Raw genomic sequence first — 21,368 nt, 5'->3', positions numbered from 1 at the left:
TGCTCGGAGCCGCGGAGATGGCTTTCAGGCCGCCGACACGGAAGAACATGGCCTTCTTCAAAACTGGCATCGGCCAGTACGTTCGATGATACGTATACGGATGGGTATCGTCGTGGATACGAGGTTGGAATTCTTAACAGTCGATCGCTGTGCCATGACGCTACTCTTTCTCACGCGGCCGAACCGGTGAACTATGCGCGCCAACGCGTGATCTGATTCTCTTATGTTGGATTAATTGGGACGATTAGACGTCCCGTAAGAAATTTGTGGCTTCTTTTAGAACTTGCTCTTGTATTTCAGCACGCGTTTGACTGTGTTCCTAGTTGTATATAATTAGTCGTGTTTAAGCTAGGTCGTCGAGGAGTCATATGACATTTTATTATTGGATTTCTTCGAAAAAAACTTCTATCCATATTGACGAAAGTTTGAAACTTCAGACTGTATATATTAATATACTTAATCTGACGCTGAAGATTCTCGGATTTTTTGAAAGTCTAAAATAACCTTCCGTTTAATTCAAATAAATTCGTCGTAAATAAAACGTGTTCAACAATGCGCGATCGATTAAGCCTACGTTTATCAATGTGCGAAAGGAAAGAACTTCAATAGACGAATATCAACAGTCAAACAGTATTACGACCTTAAGGAAAATTTTTATTAAAATCGAGAATTCTCAAGACTGGCAAAGAAATGTTTAAAATCTCTGTACGGAAAGATTTACTGTAGTTTAAGGATCTTTATGACTGGAATTTATGCAAAGAATATAGCCTGGCATAAAAACGACATTTGTGTCTCTGGATGATGCTCGAGCATCGTGAAGAGGCTCGATCCGTTGTTTTCCCACAAGGTCGGGCTCCACCCAGGGATAATTGAAGTCTCTCAGAGCTGTCGAGAGGTGTAATAAAGGTGGACACCTCGTATTAACGTCCACTTCCCATCGTGCTCCGCGCCTCTCGGCCACAGAACAATCACTTTGCCCGTGGTGCTCGCTTTCACGGTTATTAGGTCAATTGTGCGAAAGCTCATCTTTCACCGGGTACCTCCTTCGTGAAGTCGATTGTTCTTTCGGCAACATTGTTTCCTCTCGACCGTGTTCTGTAATCCTATTCTTCGAATCTTGTACGCGTAACTCCGCTTGACGATCAATTTTTACTTTCGATGCAGTTGAGTGTGATATTTTCTTGTATATTTTCGTAGTATTATAAAATTGTTTTACGTATTAAATACATATAGGTATCATAAAGTGTATGTTTTATTATAAAACATAAAGTAACGCAAGTATCGTTGCGATAAAATAACGTTTATGGTCAGATACGTGACAACAGTATAAACGTAAGTATAAGAAAAAGGATTTGGAATTTAAGAGTAGATATTCAAATAGAGAAAAAATCCTAATAAATAAGGGTTAATAAAAATTAATATTTTCAACGTTATACAAAACATTTCGCTTCTAATCACGTGTCAATTTTCATCCATCGCGAGCACTCTATAAATCGTCATAAATACACGAGAATCTGAGTATGTTCACTTGTATGCATTCCCCTCTATTTAATTCTATTCTGTGCGTTCTCTACATAATGTACATATTAGTAAAACAAAGTTCGCTATGGTATATCGAGTGTCATTGGATTCGAATTGCTTATGAAATATTTGCTAATACGATAAAACATTCTGATAATGTACTCCTTCCCATAATACGCATGTCACAATGAAAGATATGTTCACTCAATTCTATTGATCGTTCCTGGTAACGTTTCGCAGTTATGAAAGATTAATCCGCTTAGGAGGACGTTTAGTAACTGTCAAGCCGTTTGTCGGAAGTCCAGCGAAGTCATACAGCGGTCGATGCAATGAGCCAAGACTTGTCTACGATTTTTCGCGTCCGATTCGTGCGAATACATGCACGATCATGGCAGTAGTACCGTAATATAAACAGGCATTAACGCAGCAACCGGTTAAATGCGTAAGAAAACGATGCACAGAGCCGACGCTGCATCAGTCATTAAAGTGTCAACTACCTCCAGCTGCTACTTAAAACCTTCCACTTCGTCAGGGCATCGTCTGTCTTTCGAATGACTGAAATTACCGCGCTTTTTCGAAGTTTCCTCCGCGAGTTACTCTTTCTTGTTACATTGTCAGACACGTTATTGCTACGGTCTCCTAAAAGACTTTCTAGATGAAGATGTATCTAAGATGACCTCTATTTGAAAGGCTTATGGCTTTGGAATTGGAGTTCAATGAATCTTTAGTAAAATTGGAAAAAGTTAGAAATTTGTAACGTCTATTAAAACCTAACAGTAAATATACTATCACGTACTGGTACTAATACACATATACTAGTCAAATTGTACTGTAATTTTTACTATAAGATACTTGAATAATATATATATATATAAATATTATAAATATATATGAATTATATATATAATTATAAATTATAATTATAAATTATATATATATAAATATTATAAATATCATATATATAAATTCTTAATTTGTAAAACTATATTCTTTATTATTTTACGCCACTTCTTTTAACTATCACGTAATTTATATTCCAATAAGGATTAAATTAAACAAATTCTGTAGATCTTTAGTGTTTACTATAAAGCAATCAATTCTGAATTTATAAGATTATACTCTTTAATATTTTACATTTCACGCTTTCTTTACCTAGTACGTAGTTTATAACATAACAAAGAAATCTAAAGTCTTACAAAACTCTAATGCTACAAAATTTATTCTGACAGTATAAGTTTAAAGGTCTGTTACGTTACACGCCATTCCCTTAGCCCATATCGTATCGTAACAATATTATAAAAATATTTATTCACGATATGATCCACGCAATGATCACCATTACATTCTTCATATTTTTTAATTAAAATATCTCAAAGATGTTAAAAATTCGAGCAACGGAGCTTACATTTTGTCCAATGCTGAAAACATCGTTATATCGGTGGACCACCAAGGATCTGCGTAAAAAAGCGATCGGTTGCTGACACGGGGAAACAAAGGAGCGGCGTTTTGTCACCAGATTGATTTCTGGACACCTGGTACACGGGAGTAGAGGGTTTTACGCGCGTTTTAGGGCTCCTTTCTGAGAGCATTACCGTGGCCGTCGACGCGTATACACCTCTGCTCGTGACTTGTTACGAGTTTGCCGGGCCTCTCGACGTGCACGACGAGGATGAGTCGTTTCTCTCTGCCGTCCGTGTGCCGATTCGCAAGAGAATAGCCTTTCCTTTCCGCATAGCCAAGGTGCAGCGAGCCATACCTCGCTTCGGCTCTTAGTCTTCTGCGCGTCGAACATCGCGGGAGTTAATACGAATAACTCATTCGACCGAAAAAACGGCCGCGGAACGCATACTGAGAAACGATCCTACCGTATCCTTACCGCCGGTTCTCATGGAATTTTCTACGCCTGTCCTGAAGGATGTCGACGGAAGTCGATACTGTTTCCGAGCTTCTTTCCTTTGATCCCATATTCACTTTTCTTGTGTTGACTAATAAATTTTAATAATAATTTATTTGATTTTGACGAAACGCGAGCCGATTATAATTTTTTCAACCGCTTCCTCATCTAATCTTCTAACTCATCCTTCCATACTTTACTCGTATCCTTAACGTAGTTTTTACATACTAATAGTGTACGTTAGAAGTTCTTCCTATTCCGACGCTACGTCTTCCTTGTATTAGATTGTCCAAAATGTTTCTTTCGTTTTATAAGAAAATAATAGACGCACAATGTTTTTTGTTTTATATCAGTTTATTGAATTATGCACGAACATAATAATAGAAATAGAACGAAATGGATCATACCTAATTCAATAAAATAATATAAAATAGAAATTGTTATTTATCTATTATCACCTTATGAAACGAAAGAAACTTTTTGGACAACCTAATACTTTTATCTTGATTTGTTGTTCAGTTCGAAAAATTAGATATTAAATAGTCAGCTGTGGGTAGTATTTGGATAATTGGATTTAAGGTGGGATTAATCAAAGTGGATATACGAATTCATAGTTTCTTTTCATCCTCCTTTATATGCTAATGCATTCAAGCGAAAAGACATTGATTGATAGGAGGAGCGACATTTTCTTAATTAAACATGGCTTTCACTCAAATTCTGTGTTTAATGTTCCATATTTAACATTTAATCTCTAACAATCTGGGTTACAGGTGGTTTCGACATAGTCTCGGGGAAACATCTTAAAAATTTCCAATTCTCGACGTAATTTGCAATACAAAGAAAGTTCGAACGCACACATCTCATTTAGATCTTGAATTATTTTTATACGATCAGCGAATAGTAAACCAGCCTGATCAATCTTTCCTATGAAAATGTAATCAAAACGATTCGATGCTAACAAAATCACCAAACATCCTATCAATCCAAAGATACTATCAGAAATATTCCAGTTTTATATCGGAAAGAATTCATTTAACAATTATCCTAACTCTTAACTGTCTGGTGATTGATCGAAGAAGTAGCAAAGAGGCTAGAATAATCTATTCCATGGACTTCGGGACGATATTAAATGGCTGTGTTCTTCCTAGAAATAATTGAGCACTCGAGTTGGAACAAGAAAGAGGTCGAAGAGGAGGATCGTCGAACGAAACAGGTTGTAAGTGACTCATGGGAATGGATTATCGATAAAACCGTATTCCTCTTTCGCTGTTGGCGGAGTGCTCCTCAATCAGATGCCTTAATAACAGCATGACTCTCGAAAACGCGGCGATCATCGTCGATAATCGAGAGTAAATGGTGCACGGGGACGTTCGTTTAAGCGAGTTAATTGTTATCAGCGATCTCATTAGCGCGTATAAAGTTGGGGGCGGGGTAACGTTTATACGGAATACGTATAATTATGTAAATGCCTAATTAGAACTGGATGCAATTATGTAAAAGCAAGTGTGTGTTTAATATCTTAATTGAAAAGCAGCTAACCAGCCAAGCTCGTTATGGGGATGGATCAATGAAAGTATCATTATCCTCGTTCGTGCATGCTAATTAGCGAGTTCCAGTTTTGTTTCTGATACTTTAAGATTAGATGTGCGTGCATAGAAGTATACAAATCAAGCAGCGACGGTGAGTAAATCTGTGCTTTGGAAATCCAGGAAATCCGAGAACAAGGAAATGAACGCTGGACATGATTGAAGCGGAGGAAATTACGTATTCGAACCCGGAAGTTTCAGTTCAAAAGCTATGCCTCTTTTATTTATTTAACTTATTTTTGGAATACTTGTGAGAATAAAATTCGCTTTACTAAAGTTCTCTGATTCGAGAAACTTGAAATCAATAATGTGAACCTGTTATTTTACTGGTCTTGATATATTCTTCCAGTTTGAAGTTGAACATTTCTCAACTATTTACTGATTTGGAAGAAACGACGAATGCTATCTAACGAAATGATAATTCTACTTTTGTACTTATAAACCCTTGAATCAATCTGAGTTTGGCTTTTTATGTGTTTTATGGATATCCTCAAATACTTCTTCTTTTATTTTCTTTCTTCCAACTGATTTATATCTACAAGTTGATGTTTATCTTCTGCTTGTTTCGAACAAGTCATTACAAAGACATTTTTTGAAGAAGTCAGATGCAACATGTTTAACATGATGACTTCCAGTAAGCTGAGTATTATTTACCCCTTTAATTATTATTTACTCCGAATTATAATGTATTTCAACGCTGTTTTTATACCAACGAGCAAAAAGAATTTGTATCGTTCTAAGATGTTTCACGTACAACTCCACCAAGAATTCATACACAGCAATTAGAATTCTTATCTCGTTCAAACTCGAGATATCCTTTGAATCCGATTAACCCGATCAATCTACTTTCTCTGCACATCCGAACCTAATCAACCAGCCGATCACCTAACGAACTTCCTCCGTAACAATGCATACAGTGGATCAATCGTCCCATCTTCGACGACCATCGTGATCCTCGTTCTTCCCAATACGATGCAGAGAAAACGAGAGAAAAGAAAGAGAGAAGGGAAGAGGGCCAGTTGCTCACGCGACCCAAGTCGAACCGGAAAAGGAACAAAACTTCGAAGTCTGCGGAGGGTGCACGCTGCGCTGGTTGCGCGATGGGTGCACGATGGGTGCCTCTACGGGCTCTATGGCTCGGGAACGGCAACAACAACAACTGACGCGAATTCGATTTCGAAAATCGTCCGGGCCCTTTCATTTTATCTTTGAGCTCCTAAGTCGTAGGTAGTAATTACCGGTGGCCGCTACCTGCCCCGCCGAAATAGACTCGGCCGGAGCACCATTTAATTTTACACCGTAGCACGGACGAATCGTTGCTCCGTGAAACACGTTGCTCGAATCCTTCGCCCATGTATTCGCGTATATACGCGCGCGTGTGTACGTTTCAACGACCATATATCTCTCTGTTTTCGCGGAGAGGTCTATACTTAATATCGCTACCCACTCGATCCCATCCGCAGCCAGCTCGATCAGCCACAAATTACCAAAATAATTAAAAACTGTTAGCTCGCGTGGGAAGTCCTCCCGGGCTGTTCCGTTCTTCGACTACCGATCATCGAGCAAGGACGATTTTAATCGGTCCGCTCTTTCAGCCCGCCAGTAGGTGGAGAGAATAGAATAAATTAATCCGGTCGTTTCTTTTAGTTCGTTCCTCCTTTCTCGTTTTCGAGTGAAAGTTCGTACGGTGGATAGGGAGCAGAAGCTGACGGAGGCGTTGTTTTGGCGACGTTGATCGAGTGTGTTGATCGTTTCACGCCTCCTCTCGCTTTTATAGAATACCACTGCCTCTCGCGAGAAATTCAGACTGTAATTCGTGATAGGGACGTGATTTGGCGCAATCGAGATCGGATTGATAGAGTACTGTGTCTATAGAATGACTAATTACGTTTCCGACACGGTAAAATCTTCAAAGTTAGCGGAGATTGTAATTAGTTTGAGTAATCAACCCCGTGTTCTGTGTTTTCAGTGAAATGCTGACAAATAATGCGCGCCATTTTCTACGAATACCAAATACATCGAATATCAAACAGAATGCTAGCGAAATAGATATTTAACGAGTAAACTCTTGGAAGATCAAATATTCTAAGTTCTAAATATTTACAAAATGTCCGAAATTCTTCAAAGGTACCACTACATGAAACGTTAAAAATCCATCAAATCCAAAGGTTATTTTTAGAAAATCCTTGAAAAATTCTCCAAAAATTTCTCACAAAACACACCGGCCAACGTCTTACCCTCTACAGAGGGATTTTTTCTGTTTACTAAATTACCCAGCAGGAATTCCTCCTGTGTACACAGGGCAACCCGACGCAATTTTCTGAACGGTCGTCTCCAGACGCACAGCAGAGCCGGAGGACGCCGACGGATGAAATTTTTACCGGGTCGATCGGCATTTTCTCAGGCGATTTAAGAAGTAATCGTTGCGTGGGTGTATCGTGTTCTCCGTGGGAAGAGCCATGGGAACTTGTCGCCGCTACTAAAAACGGCAGGCTGTTATCGATGAGCTTTTGTTGGCCCGGTCAAGGGTGGATGAAACACGATCGGCGAGTAAGCCTGGCGTACGGAGGGGAGAAGATCATCCAGTTTCTTCAACCTGATCCGTCTACCTGGCGGGAATCGAACGCTCGAAACAAGAAGAACAGGTGTGAGTCAAGACACTCGAAGGACTAGAGGCATCCGACGTCGATGCAGACGTTAGTCTCGCTCTATTAACTAATACCCCTGGTATCCCAAACTTCGTGCCACGCAAAGGTCTCAATAACAACCTGTTTCCCTCGTTGCTCGCCGGCTGCTGTCTTTCGTTGAGCTTCGGTTCTGCTGGAGATAAATGATGCGACGTTGTTGTGATTTTTCAATGCCGATGTTGTGATCTGTACGCTTTGGTTCGTTTGAAAATTTGATATATAGACGACGACGCGTTATGATTTTGTAACGGCGATGTTATATGATTCGTAGATTTATATTTTTAATGATTCGATTGTGAATTTTGATGAGTTTATGGCAAATCTGAAGGTGCAAAACACATAGAACGTATATAACGTGGAAAAATATGAAGTATAACGTGAAGAGTTTAGTACTTGTCGTAATATTTAATAGACAAAACATCATTCTTTGTATGGATTTCATTTTTCTTAATTATAATATGTTTATCGAGGTATGAATTTCTATAATTATACGCAGTTCAATGATCGTGTAATACATGTAAATTTGAGGTTTCGATATTGCGAATATAAAGGTGTCGAATCGTATAGTTTTATCAGTGTAAATTGTTTTATTTTCTTGTACTAACGAAATCGTACAACTGTGTGCACTGTATTATTAAAAAATGTAGAATTGTTGAATGTACAGCTTACCGGTACAAAATTACACCGTTAATTTTCATTGGGTTCTATATTTCTAATAACGGTATCGCGTACTTTGTATTGTATTCTTAGGAAACTGCATTATTGTCAAAAAGTACAGAGTCACCACTAGGAAATCGCAACGCTATGGCATCGTTGTGCCTTATATACACAGTATGTATTTCTAATAACGGGATCGTGCTTCGCGTACATCGCGATTAGAAATATAAACTTGCCAACGTCACATACGACGTCATTATTGCAAAGTCACAACAACAGCACGTTTTATTATTCGTTTGTATTGAGCCTAAAATGCAACGATTAAACGGTTTCAATATCAACATTTAATGACAATTTCGTATTTAAGTTGTATTTATTGGAAGAGAAAGAAACGTATAGGTTTTACATACGAAAGTAAAAAATATCACTATTACGAATATTATTCGATTATGAATTTATAGCAGAGTTCGAAAAAGTAATTTGATTTTAGATCGATTTTCAGTTGGTTTCTATTGGTTTAATCAAATTACTAAATTACTGTCTCGTCAATTGATATCTCCAAACGATAACTATCATCTTCGCAAAATTTTCGTTCAATTGGATCCAATCGATTAAAATTAATCATGCGACAAAGTAACGAGGATCAAAGTGTTGCAACATTGACAGTGATCAATGCTTCGTAATCAGGTGCAAATTTCGCGTGCAATTTCTTGTCGTTTCTTAGCCTCGTTTTTTCGGCACGCTCAATGGCGAAGACGCGTTGGAACGCGTAAAACAATCGATCGTGTCGCCCAGGGCGTAAAGAGGGCTGTTCGTCGAAAAAGACGCGGCGCGCCAAGTCTCTAATCAAGCGACCATAGATCGTTCGGTTGATCATCGACGATTACACGTTGCGTAAGCACGCGTGACAGTGGCTGGCTGTGTACGCTGTGCGACGTTGGCGAATCGAACGGTGTGACAATAAATTAAATGGATATACGGTCTCGTTGATGGGTGTCAAGCGTTAAGGCGTACACTTAGTCACGATCGACGATGGTCGTGCACGGTGAACATGGAAATGAGCGTCGATGATGCTACGAGATATCGAGAGGTTCGAAGAAAAAGTGGCACGGGCGACTAAATTTATAATAGCGTAATAAATATATAAATATCAATTTATAAACAAAGATCCTGAGCAAAATTGAAATCATAATTGGGGAACCTGTATGTTATTAAATATCGAAACATATTATTTAAAAATATTTAAAGATTGATATTTAAAGTGAATTTCTATGCGCTTGTCGGAAATTGAAAAATGCAAAGAAATGTATGAAATATCTAAAATAACGTATTTGTTATAACATTTAATAAGCGAAGCAAACTTTTATTTAAGTACTTCTTCTGTAATTACATTCATAAAAATATGAATTTAAATATTTGCAATCTATATTTCATACCTATTTCATAACAAAATCCTCTAGATAAATACGAATGTCGTGTTTCTCGTATTTATTTCACTTTTAGAAAAATTACACTTGCACCATTTTTTCCACTGAATCCTGCAATTTATTGATATTCGATAGCCAGACTTGTGCATGTTTGACACTCTGTCGAAATTTTTAGTATGACGTATAATCGACAGGATATGAACAACGTTGTTGAAAACAAAGAGAAACTGGAACGCTTCTGACGTTTGGAGATATTCTGGATCCAAATGGTCTCTTTTGTTCAGGCGTTATTATTCAAGATTTTTGTTCTCGATAAAATGTTTGTGGGAAGTATTTGAGAAAATAGTCATGCTATTCATCGAACGAAAGCTAAAATGTCTCTGGTGAACGAATGACAAGAATCGTGGGCAACAAGAAACGTCACCGGAGCAAGAGCAGGCTTCTTTGTTCAGAGTGCTACCGTGGAAACTGCCTTGGTAATTCGCTGTTTTGTCACTCGTTCCCGTCGACACCCGTGAAATTACCGCGCTTCTGCTCTCAAAGTTGATAAACGACGGCCGAGGTGGAAAGAACAGGCCACGGTGAATGTAACAGCTAGCTAAACATTGTAACTGCGACAGTAGCATTTGTCTTTAATTTGCCTAACATACCGTACCCTTCTCTTTCAATCTTCAATGCGATAAAACGTTCAGGCGAAGAACTTAACGTTCGACTGTAATTAGTTTCTCTACTATAACAGAATAAATATGAATCTGTTACCATTTTGAAAGGAAAGAAAGAAAGTCAAAGAATAAAAATAGGTGTTTCCTTCCTTTTACGTGCCGACAAACAAATTTCCATCTCTCTAAAAATTGTCTGTAAGATTTGTCATAAATTGGAAGGAATATATAGAATATCTACAAACTTTCTACTACATCGAAAACAAAAAAAGAAGGAGACTAAAAGATAAAAGAGGGATCTAGAAAGCTCTCTCACGTGTCGACAAATAAAATTCGCGTTCCCTACGAATTGTCTCTATTTATTCCAAATTACTGCAACAGCCACAAACCTACAATAGCAAAGAAGAAAAAAGAAGTAGAGATTAAAACCTGAGAAAAGAACCAAAAAATTCTTTCTTTTCACATGTCGACAAACGAACTGCAACCCACCAAAAATTGTCCCTGTTTATCACAAATTGCTCGAAAGCTGCCCCCTTCCTATCCATTCTGTTCCCCGAACTCGTAAACCCCTGGCTACCTTCCCGTCAGTCTGTTCTCTTTATTCGTTCGGCCACCGCGTGGTGGACGACTGAAGAACAGCCAGGGAAGAAGGACTCGCAGGCACGCACCTGTACGCCACGGTGCACAACAGGGTAGAAACGCACGGGGCTAAGAAGAGAGCACACAGGATCACGGCGTGTAACACCGCCACGAGACGGTATTATCTGTCTATCTGGCCGAGCATCCAGCGAGTCCAGCCTCAGGGCAGATTTTTATAGGAGGTTCGCGTGACCGCCAGTTAAACGCTTCGCTTTAACCCGCCCAGCATTGCCTCGGCAGCGGTTTACCTGTCTCTGTTTCTCCCTGTTTTCACCTTCTTCCCGGTATTACCTCTTCTCGTCACTCTCTTTCTCTTCACACTCGACTTTACTCGACACTACACGACTCGTCGACTCGTATATATCGCTTCTTTTTCCATCTACTCTTCTAGCGTTCGCGTGGGTCAGATTCTCCGCCTCTCGCTTCCTTGCGATCGCTTAACTCGCTCGTCTTTCAGTCACAGAACACGCCTGTCGTTCGATAGTCGACGAGAATAAATTTATCCCCCGCTTAGAGCCGATTTTTTTTTTTTTATATATGTTCCCCGAGCAACGTGTGTATTTGCATTTTCCTTATCCGGAATAGGGATCGATTCGACGCTTTTCTCAACGGTACTTCCGCGACTCGGCATCCGTGTTACCTATTCGTCCTTGCGTTTCCACCTGTTCCACGTTCTCGCCGCGTTTATCTTTCCCGTCACGCTATTCACCCTTCTTACTTTTCCAATTCACGACCATAGGGTACATGCGTTATCTGGCTGGCTGCATCCCGCTGCAACTTCCTGCGAGCAACGAGACGGCGCTCTCGCTCGTTGATAATTGGCCGCGGCGATAGCGGCGCAAGAAGAGGAACAAGAACGCAGCCGGGCGCCCGTACGGCCAGAGGGAACGTGTATACGTCGGGAGAGAGAGATCGGTTCCCAGGGTAAAAGCGGAAGCGACGCGCTAATGCGCTAAACGGGTCGTCGTCGAACGCCGCGGGGCATACGCGCGTCTTTTTCTCAACCCTTTCGCGTGGGACGGCTCCGATCATCCGCTCGTTGCTTTTGCAACTTCTGGGTCTAACAACTTTAATGTGCACTTGCCTTTTTTTCTTTTTTACAATAGCTCGCTTGTGATTTACGCAGTATTATCTTTTTCTTTTTTTTTTTTTCTTACAATAGCTTGTTCATATTACGTCCACGTGATTTACGAAGTATTATCTTGGAATATTTCTTTTCTTCGTCGTTTTTCCGTCTGTTTTTTGGATGATTATAGCACACGATAAAGGTGTGTTATTACTGTTATTAATTTCTAGCCGCGGGCTGACGACTCGGTTCTATTTGTTTCGTACGAAGCCGAGAAGTGGATGTTCTTCCAGGAGGCTAGATCCAGGCTATTTGACAGGGTGTTTCGAATGAGCCGAGTACATTAGTTGGACGATGATTAATTGTGTTGCAGGTTTTCCCCCGTTCGGTTTGTTTCGTTTGGGAAAGATCGAGAGACGAGATTTCTCGGACGGTAGTTGAGACGTTAACTTTTGCGTAAAAACCCGTTCGAGGCGCGATTTGCACGCGCTTGCTCCAGCTAATTTTCCCTGACAGGGTTATTGAGTTCACTCGAATGAGTTTCATCCGCTGGCGTTGATTAATTACAGTCCGTGTTTCTTTAGGATCCTCGGCTTCCTTCGTAACGACTATGAATGTCAATGTTTGCGGAAAAAAATTTCTCCACGTGTACCGTTCGCTCGCGTTATGTATTCAATATGATTGTCAAACACATCAGACGATGTTGTTCCTTATAATGTTCACTAAAAACCGTTCCATTAATGCGTTCTTCCAATTCTACTTTGCTCTACGCATACATTACTTTCTGACTCACAAATGGATTTGAAAACCATTTTACTCCTACGTGTCTCTAAAATCCATGATCTAACTTTCAAATTCACCATCCACTCTGGTAAAAAATTTCACTCTCGAAGTCGACAAACGTAGAATAAAAGAAGATACATAACTAAGGAGGAAAATAGAAGATCGAAGAGGACGAATGGAATCAAATACACTTAGAAAACACGACTTGCAACCCATATATATTCATCTACACACCTCCACGTATCTCCAAAGTTCAAGATCGAGATCGTCTCTTAAATTTACCATCGATTCTAAGGAAAAACATCCTTAATAAATTTCGACAAGAATAAATGTAAATAAAGAATACAAAATAAAATGGAACAGGATAAAAGATTCTTGAGGTGGAATCGAGTGAAAAAGGTCTTGTGTCTCTCGATAGCTCTTGCCAAAATATCGATATATCACACAAAGCAAGGTGAAAAGCGATCGTGACCGTCGTGATTTTCCTCACGATGGAATTTGACGGAACGACTCGATGGAATTCGACGCTGGTCGACGAACGTCGGCCAGCCCATTAAGCTCGAAATTGCACGGGATGCTTGTAGCAATTATCGTAAACCCCCGTTATGGAGGTTGGTACGAAAGATCGATCTGTGTCTGGACGTGGAATCGCGCACGCGAAATCCGACTCACTCGTACACGGCGGAGATTTTTCTCGGACCGACTCGATTATAATTCATCGTCTCCACCGTCGGCGCGTCTTAATTATCCGGCTTGGACGTGCTCGAAGGATGGATCGAGAGTCGGCTCTCTGGAAGAAAAAGCACACAGGAGAGAGAGCTGGCTTGAGATCGGTCACGCCTGTGCACAGTCCTCCGCAGACGAACGATTCTCTCCGACTTGTGGTGCATGGATTCCTAAATGTATTTTTCCAGTCCTGGCTATGTGTGAGATTGCAGATACCCTTGGATACTCGAGGATTTTTTGAGCTTGTCATTAATCGGTAAGAATAAACAGAAGAAATCTTCACGAGCGGATTATTTTGCCTAGAAGATGAACTAACAATCACCATTGTAGGCGAATTCATTTTCCTTACAAGTTTCAATTTGAATTCTCGGGACATAGAGAATTTTTAAAGCTTCTAATTGTTCTTAGAGAATATTTCTTGAGAAGCTTTATAACTTTATACGTACACATATACCTTGTAATAACAAATACATGTTGAAGCAAATTCCATTGTAAAAGAATTGAAATTGTAACCCATATTCTACGATTACCCTTCACCCTCTAAATTCAACCTTCCGCCAGCAAATTTTCCGTCCCCCAAACAAATAATTGGCAAATAATTACATACGTGGGGCAAAATCCCCATTTCATAAGAAATATCATAAAGATAATGAACACATATAGTGTTCCCTCTATATGTTTACACCTTCCGTTCCATCAAGTCTACCGTGATATTAAACGTTAGAAATGATCCGTGGTCGAAAAGTGACAGGGCGTTCTTCGTGGGGACTAAGGTATCTGTTTCTTGGAATACTTTCGGCGAAGTTTTTTCGGATGGCAGCCACCGTGCGTTATAACGGTAATTCCAGCTCGGACTGTAATTGAAAGAGAGCAGCAACGGCGCTTAATTGCGCTAGGTCGAAATCATCGAGGGAACGACGCGGCCTGGCTCCAGCTTCCCGCGCACCACTTCTTCGAAAGTCATTTGGTAAGGGCCTCCCCCTCCATAACTCGTGGCCATTGTGTCCAACTTTTCGCTCCCGAGCTCCAATTACCCCAAAGTTCGGGGTTGCTTCGCCTCGAACATCTCGAGTTGTACGGAGGCTGTGTTTAGCCGTCAACGAGATTGCGCTTTGCGAGCCTCTTTGGCAGCTTCTGTTGCGGATGCTTTTCGTGAACGAGACTTTTCGAGATCTGGCAATCGTTTGGCTATCCATGTTTTCAGTCGAGTGGTACCGATGCATTTTTTAGAGTGCTCTTTGGGATAAGTTACGGCTCGTCTTTAATTTATTGGCTTGTTGTTTATGCAGCTTGAATCGAGTACAAAGAGCTTCGCTAAGTGATGCATTTGGAGTATACATATGCCACATTTTCAGAGAATTTATGGATCGTCCTTAACTTGTTTATAGGGCTTGCATCGAGTACAAGAAAATCTTGTTAGACCTCGTGATGCATCTCGAATATATATGATTTTTTTCGGGGAATACTGAAGAATAATTCATGGTTTGTCTTTAACTTGTTATTTATGGAGCCTGCAGTATAAAGAGTTTTCTCGGATCTTGTGACGTGAATAGTAATTGAAAGATTATTCTATATATCGCGCAAACAGTTCTACGATATAATGGAATAATATGTTTCGTGAAATCATGGAGAACAATTGGTCAGGTTTGTCTTTAACAGTTAATATGAAACTTTTGGTTCTTCAGCTACTGTCTTTACATCACAAGGGACGATGAAAATATCTAACAGAATTTTTGCCGATAATAGAAATGTATTTAAAATAGAAGTTGATTATCATCTACTAAAACATTTATTGAACCGTCTTCTATATGTTTTCAATCTAATCTATGCCTATCTAATTTTCAATCTTTCAATCTATGCCTTTCGCTATAAATAACATAATACATCCTGAACTGATACCAATGGTTCAGAATTCGATAAAAAATTCTATCACCAACAGCTTCGATAATTCGAATAACTCTGCCAACATTTCAATCTGTGAACGACATCATCCCTTCTCAGCTGGAGAAGCCGCGCGTTCTCGGCGGTGGAGGCACGCCGTGTCCCGGCCACACTTCCTGAACACACAACGCGTGCACGAGAGCGTGTAATAACCGCGCAGGAAGATACAAATAAGACGGTCCCATTACACTGATGCAACGTGTTATACATTTTTCGACGGGACATCGCGGCGCGGACAATAGCACGATACACGGAGCCGGCTCTGCAATAATGCCAACGCGTCGAGCAAAGAAACGACAAAGATACCGAGGCGAAGCCAGATGATAAGTGTGGGTGACGAGGCAACATCGGTGGTAAAAAAGGCCGCGGTTACACTGTAACTATGTATACGCTTGATGAGAACGAGCAGAAGGATGCGGCGCGTGTTCTCCTATTCTCGTGCAATGACACACAACCGGGAAGAAACCAGCAGAGAGAAGAGACGGTGGAAAGGCCGGGAAAAACTTTGAGCGGGACGAGAATCACGTTTTGACGCACAGTCTTCAAGAATAACCGTGTGACTGAGAAAAAGCCATGATTTTGATCGTTTTCTATTATTTAAATTTCTATGTTCTTTGGGATTCTTAATTACTATGTTATTTGGCTGTGAAAATGGCTAAAGTAGGGTAATGTTTACATAGAAGTCGGGAATCTTCGTCGTCTCAAAGAATATTATTTAGTAGCCATGTTTCGTAGTTTCGGTCGTGTAGTGACGTTATTTTGTCTTCCAAAAGGTAATATTTAAAACGAATTGTTCTATTTATTACAGATATTATATTTGAAGACTGATTTGAGTTCTGAATAGTAGACACATTCAAAAGTAGATTTTTAAACGCATTGTAGTTTGATTTTTTAAATAAAACCATCTGGATCGTTACGAGAACGATCATAGCTACGAAGAATCCAGAATTATCTGGTTAGAAGTTTAGCGCTTTTATATAGATTCTCCTGGTTAAGCGTAATTTATGGTGGAAAAACGCGAGCGGAAGAGCCGATCACGTCAACAATGGAACAGTTTGGTAACTATGTAGTCCTGGGAAAGCGAGAGTATGTATATTAAATGGTAATGTATGTGGATGTTTTTCGTGGCTTATTATTATCAGGAATTATTATAAATTTAGAAGAGTATACTGTATGTAGAATGCTAATGATACGCGATTGTTTCTACTGAATTACAATTATCAATCGTTAAAAATTTGGAAGAGTATGCGATAGAAATGAGATAGATTGAGGTCACACAAGGACGAGGTATAATCACTAGCTGTGAAACGTAATTTGATAGTAAACAATATAACGCGGAAACTGTCTCGTTAATTGTCGTGTTACGAAATGTATACAAATTTTTTTCTGTAAGTTTCACTTATAAAAAATTATAGCGACTAACAGATTCAATAAAAAGACGAAGAAAATATGAAAAAGCATTAGAACAACGAAACTGTTGAAGGAAATGGAACAGAAAAGAATACCTGTGGTTATCATAACGAAGATTGAAAATAAGGAAAAAGAAGTATGGGAAGGAGAGAAGAAACAACGAATAGAATACATATGGTACGTCCAGTCGTCCGACTGTCTTTACGCGTTCATCGAATTAGCGTCTAAGATAAGTTAATAAACCTCGTCCCAATGATTCATCGCCGAGCCGGCCGCTACTTATCTAATCGTTCCACTTTGCGACAGTTTGCGCTTCGTTCACCCTGATGCATGTAATTAATATGTAATCATTTCTTTTCTTTTTATTTTTCTCTCCCTTTTTTTGTATCTTACACCGATACATCAAGCTCGATTCATGGCTATGGTTGCCGGTAATTACGGCTTATCTAGTCCCGCGACCTTATCGTTCAGCATCGGCGAGTAATTGCCCCGTCTCCCGTGGTTTGATTATCGGGTATCCAGTTCGATTTTTTTCCAAATGCGAAGCAATTTGATGGGGAGATTACATCGGGTGTCTCAAGTATAAGCGCACGCCTTGTCCAACACGTACGACGTGCTGTTCCTCCGGTTTAATAGTAACTCTAGATGCTGTTCCTGTATTCTAAATAGCTACAGGTTTTCCATAAATAATCGTACTTAACCCACTCGTTTAACAACCACAAACATCTGTCTATAATATCTATTTTATCTATTAGATACACGATAAATAATCGACTCATATCAGCTCCAAATATTTTGCCGTCATTTCTCTGTCTATCAGATACGTGATAAATGATCGATTTATACGAGAACGTTTGAGTATTGTTCGCAAATAGGATAAATTATGTTTATCTCTTAATGAGATTAATATTCTATTTTTTTCATATACCATAAGGAGAATCAATTTCTTTTTATAAAAAAGGAAAGAAACACCCGAAGAAACGAATTTGTTCAAATTAAAATCGCTACAAAGTAAATTAATCTCTACAAAGTAGCGAAAAATTCACGAGATTCCCGAGCGAAAGCGATGGAGGCAGGTTTACGAGAAGAACAAGACGGTACTCGTCGGCTCCATTAAACGCCTGACAGGATACATGTCCGTATGAGTCGAATACGGAAGAGAATCCGTGGTCCGTTGTCGCGAATAGGGCAGATAAAGCGTACACGTTACCTGTATGAGGTGGGCAAGGAACAGGACGTAGGCGGCGGCCGCCCTCATGTCTTTCCTCGAGGAATCCCTCGACTACCGCATCACCATTCCCCGTGGGTCACCTGCGTTCTTCTTCAGCCACTCCTAACGATTTGAAATCGAATAGATCTGTCGTTCCTCGTCAGTGCTGCTGAATATATCCGACGTTATTCCACGGATCGATCGGTTCAGAAAACACTGTTCACACCGTACATACGATCGACCGGTTTATAGACCCTGCCGTTCGTCGATCACACTTCACTTCTCCGATACTTATTAATATTATTTCCGGTCCGCGAGCACACACCGAATACCAGAGCCACTGTTATCGATATATCTCGAATCTCACGGTTCTCCACTTCGTAGATACATCGGTCGTTGTACAAAAAATACGATATTCCCTCGAGACACTTTTCAAACACTCATTCAACACTGTTTTAGGAATTATCGTTTGGAAACTGAAATTTCTCTATGAAAATCCGAAAACGCACAAGGTTCGAGGTAATATAAAGTTTCGATTGCTTTTCTCATGGATCTTCTCGGATATCGTTAGACGGAAGAGGTACAAGGATCGCTCGTAGCAAAGAGAACGACTACGCTTTCCAACGAGGACGTGTGGATCCAGGATACGGGACGAGCTCGGAGATGTTTACGTGCACTCTCGCGTCGCGACAGGTACCTTTCCCTCGTACGGTTGCCTTTGATCGTGCGATATCGGTAGATCGTTACGATCCTCTTCGTATTCCCTCCTTTCTCTTCTCGTAGCCTTCTTCTTGCTCGGCCGTTTCACCTCGATCGTCGGTAATTAATCGTGTCGAGTCGCGTCGTTGTGTGCACGTGACGTACACTCGACAACACCAGGCGTCTGTTCCTGGATCTTTCACGAATTTACCACGACCCACTTCCACGAGTACTCGAATTGTTTTCCAAAAGACGTGCGTGAATAACACGTGATCAAGACGATGCGCTCGCTCCCGTTCCCACCTGTTCTCCGACGCTGTCTAAAGCGTTCACGGAGCACGTGCTCACCGACACCGGGTGAAATTTACGTGAGATTCAGACTTCGTCTGAACTCGTTGGACGCTGTCCTAATTTCGGAATCGCCTCGCACTTCGACTGAAAATCCACTATACAAGCCAGGTAGTTGGACGTCTTTTTATTATCTAACTTACACGTAAAGTCGAGCTCGAAGGATAAATCGAATATCAGATTCAATGCGATTGTAAATCGTACGGAGGACGATACACTCGCGTGTATCGGGAATTTGAAGTCCGACGTTAACCTCCGCGACTAATTATTTTTCATGTAATCCATCAACGAAACATCCACCGAATTCACTGGACTCCACCAAAAACACGCGTTCCAGTTATGTTGTGCTTAGCATCCACGTTCGAGAACTTGTTCCTCCAAAAGGGGGTGATTTCGCCCTTAGCTGTCGATGCGATGTAACCACGCGATGGTCTTGATAAACACGCGCGTCGTCGAACTGTCGCGGTCGTCTCTCGTCGCGAGATATCGGCGTGTCTCTCGACCGAAGGAACAGGTGTGTGGACGGTGGCACACGCGCGCCTACCTCGTGCACGTACGCGCACCTTTCCACGGTTCTGCAGATGTGTAGGTGGGCCAGGCGTGCGTGCACGGCCACGTAAAACGTATCCGTGTAAATATGTATAAGGCTTGGAGTCGCGTGTACGTGTGCCTGTATGCGTGTTACGGCTGTGTCGTGCACGCTGGAGCACGGAAACGCAGCACCTCCGCGGGGTACACGAGACGGTCGCTCCGGGGATACTGAGTTGGAGCCGCAGGCCGGCCTGCGGGCCTCCCCCCTCCCCCTCGCTCCGACCACACTCTCGTTCGCTCTCTCTCCCTACCCTTCGTCTCCGTTGCACTCAAGCCACCTGTCTCCTTCGCTCTTTCTCTTTCTGCCGTGAGAGAGAGAAACCCCTACCCCCGTGAAGCCTCCCCTTCCCGCCACCATTCTCCTCCACCTCCACCATCGGGAGCATCGATGACTCCCACCACCATCACCGGAGGGGCCGCTCTTCACCCCGACCCTATGGATCCAAGACCTATGCATCTCTCTCTCTCTCTCTCCTCTCTTTCGCGTTGTTACCTCTCTTTGTACACGCTTTGCGCGCTTGGCCTCTCTCGTATGTCCAGCGCGGCAAGCTCGTCCCGCGCGTTGTATATACGAACCGTCGTGGATACGCTCGCGGTGCACGCACGTACGCTGATCTAGTCTCCCCCCCCCCCCCCCCCATGGATGCTTGGTGCAACACGTTCGTACGTAAGTATACGATTGTGTAAGGAGAATTGGCCGAGACCACGCTGACTCGTGTGTTGGTATTACATAGCGTATGTATGTATGTAAGTGTGTAGACGGCCAGAGACTTTGGATTTCTATCTCTGTCAGGTTAAAGAGGGATCTCTTCCCTCGCGATACCTTTCTAGAAGGCATTACATGATCGTACACTTGCTGCCCTGGACGGTGGATGCTGGATCCTGGTGCACACGCTGGATAACCGCGACGAACCGCTCGCGTATATCTTAGGATCGGTTTCATCGCGACCGTTCGTAAACGCCGTTTGTGTATTCTCACCTCGCGTTGAACGCGAGAGGAGATCGAGTTCCCCGCTTGTTCCACGACACGACAACACGAGAAACGTTTACGTACTTTCCATCGGGTTCGACGGCGCGGATTTCGTCGATCGGGAGTCGGATTCCCGTACGATGGAGAATTTCAGCACGGAAGTCTCTGACGATATCGAGATCGAGTTGTCGAGCAGTTGTTCAGTTTCCGTTCCGTTTTTCTGCCTTTGGGAATTAATGCTGTTTAATATACGGTTACACGACGAGAAGCGTAATGATACGAGGATGAAGGGAGAGAAGGGAAGGGAGGGGAGGAAAAAGGGAGACAAGAGGCCTCGACCGACGAAATTATGTATATTCCGGAAGAATGATTTTGGACGATGAATAATGGATAAGTGGCTGTCGCGTGTCCACCGTCATTATATTGCGGATCGGGAGGCATGGTACCGTGGCTCCTCGGCGAGAAATGCCATCGGCGCGGTTCGTCATTGAATTTCTGCCCCCGTATACGATGTTCCGCGTAATTCCCTGTGTCGAGTTATCGCGCGGGCCGAA

At 41.5% G+C, this 21,368-nt stretch overlaps 1 protein-coding gene across 2 annotated transcripts in view; it reads right to left on the bottom strand.

Annotated features, from left to right (window-relative positions):
• LOC126922337 (protein jagged-1) overlaps nt 1-20,008 on the bottom strand; it is a 56,937-nt gene extending 36,929 nt beyond the window's left edge. For both annotated transcript variants that reach the window (XM_050734817.1, XM_050734818.1), the window contains exon 1: nt 18,207-20,008. In XM_050734817.1, coding sequence (XP_050590774.1) covers nt 18,207-18,254 — 48 coding nt within the window. In that variant the 5' untranslated portion in view covers nt 18,255-20,008. The remainder of the gene's footprint in view (nt 1-18,206) is intronic.
• Between the last annotated feature and the right edge of the window lie 1,360 nt (nt 20,009-21,368).

The sequence above is a fragment of the Bombus affinis genome, chromosome 11 (assembly GCF_024516045.1).
Source record: "Bombus affinis isolate iyBomAffi1 chromosome 11, iyBomAffi1.2, whole genome shotgun sequence".
NCBI lineage: Eukaryota > Metazoa > Arthropoda > Insecta > Hymenoptera > Apidae > Bombus > Bombus affinis.
Note: the sequence above shows the minus strand (reverse complement) of the source record. Positions and strands in the feature narration are given on the sequence as shown.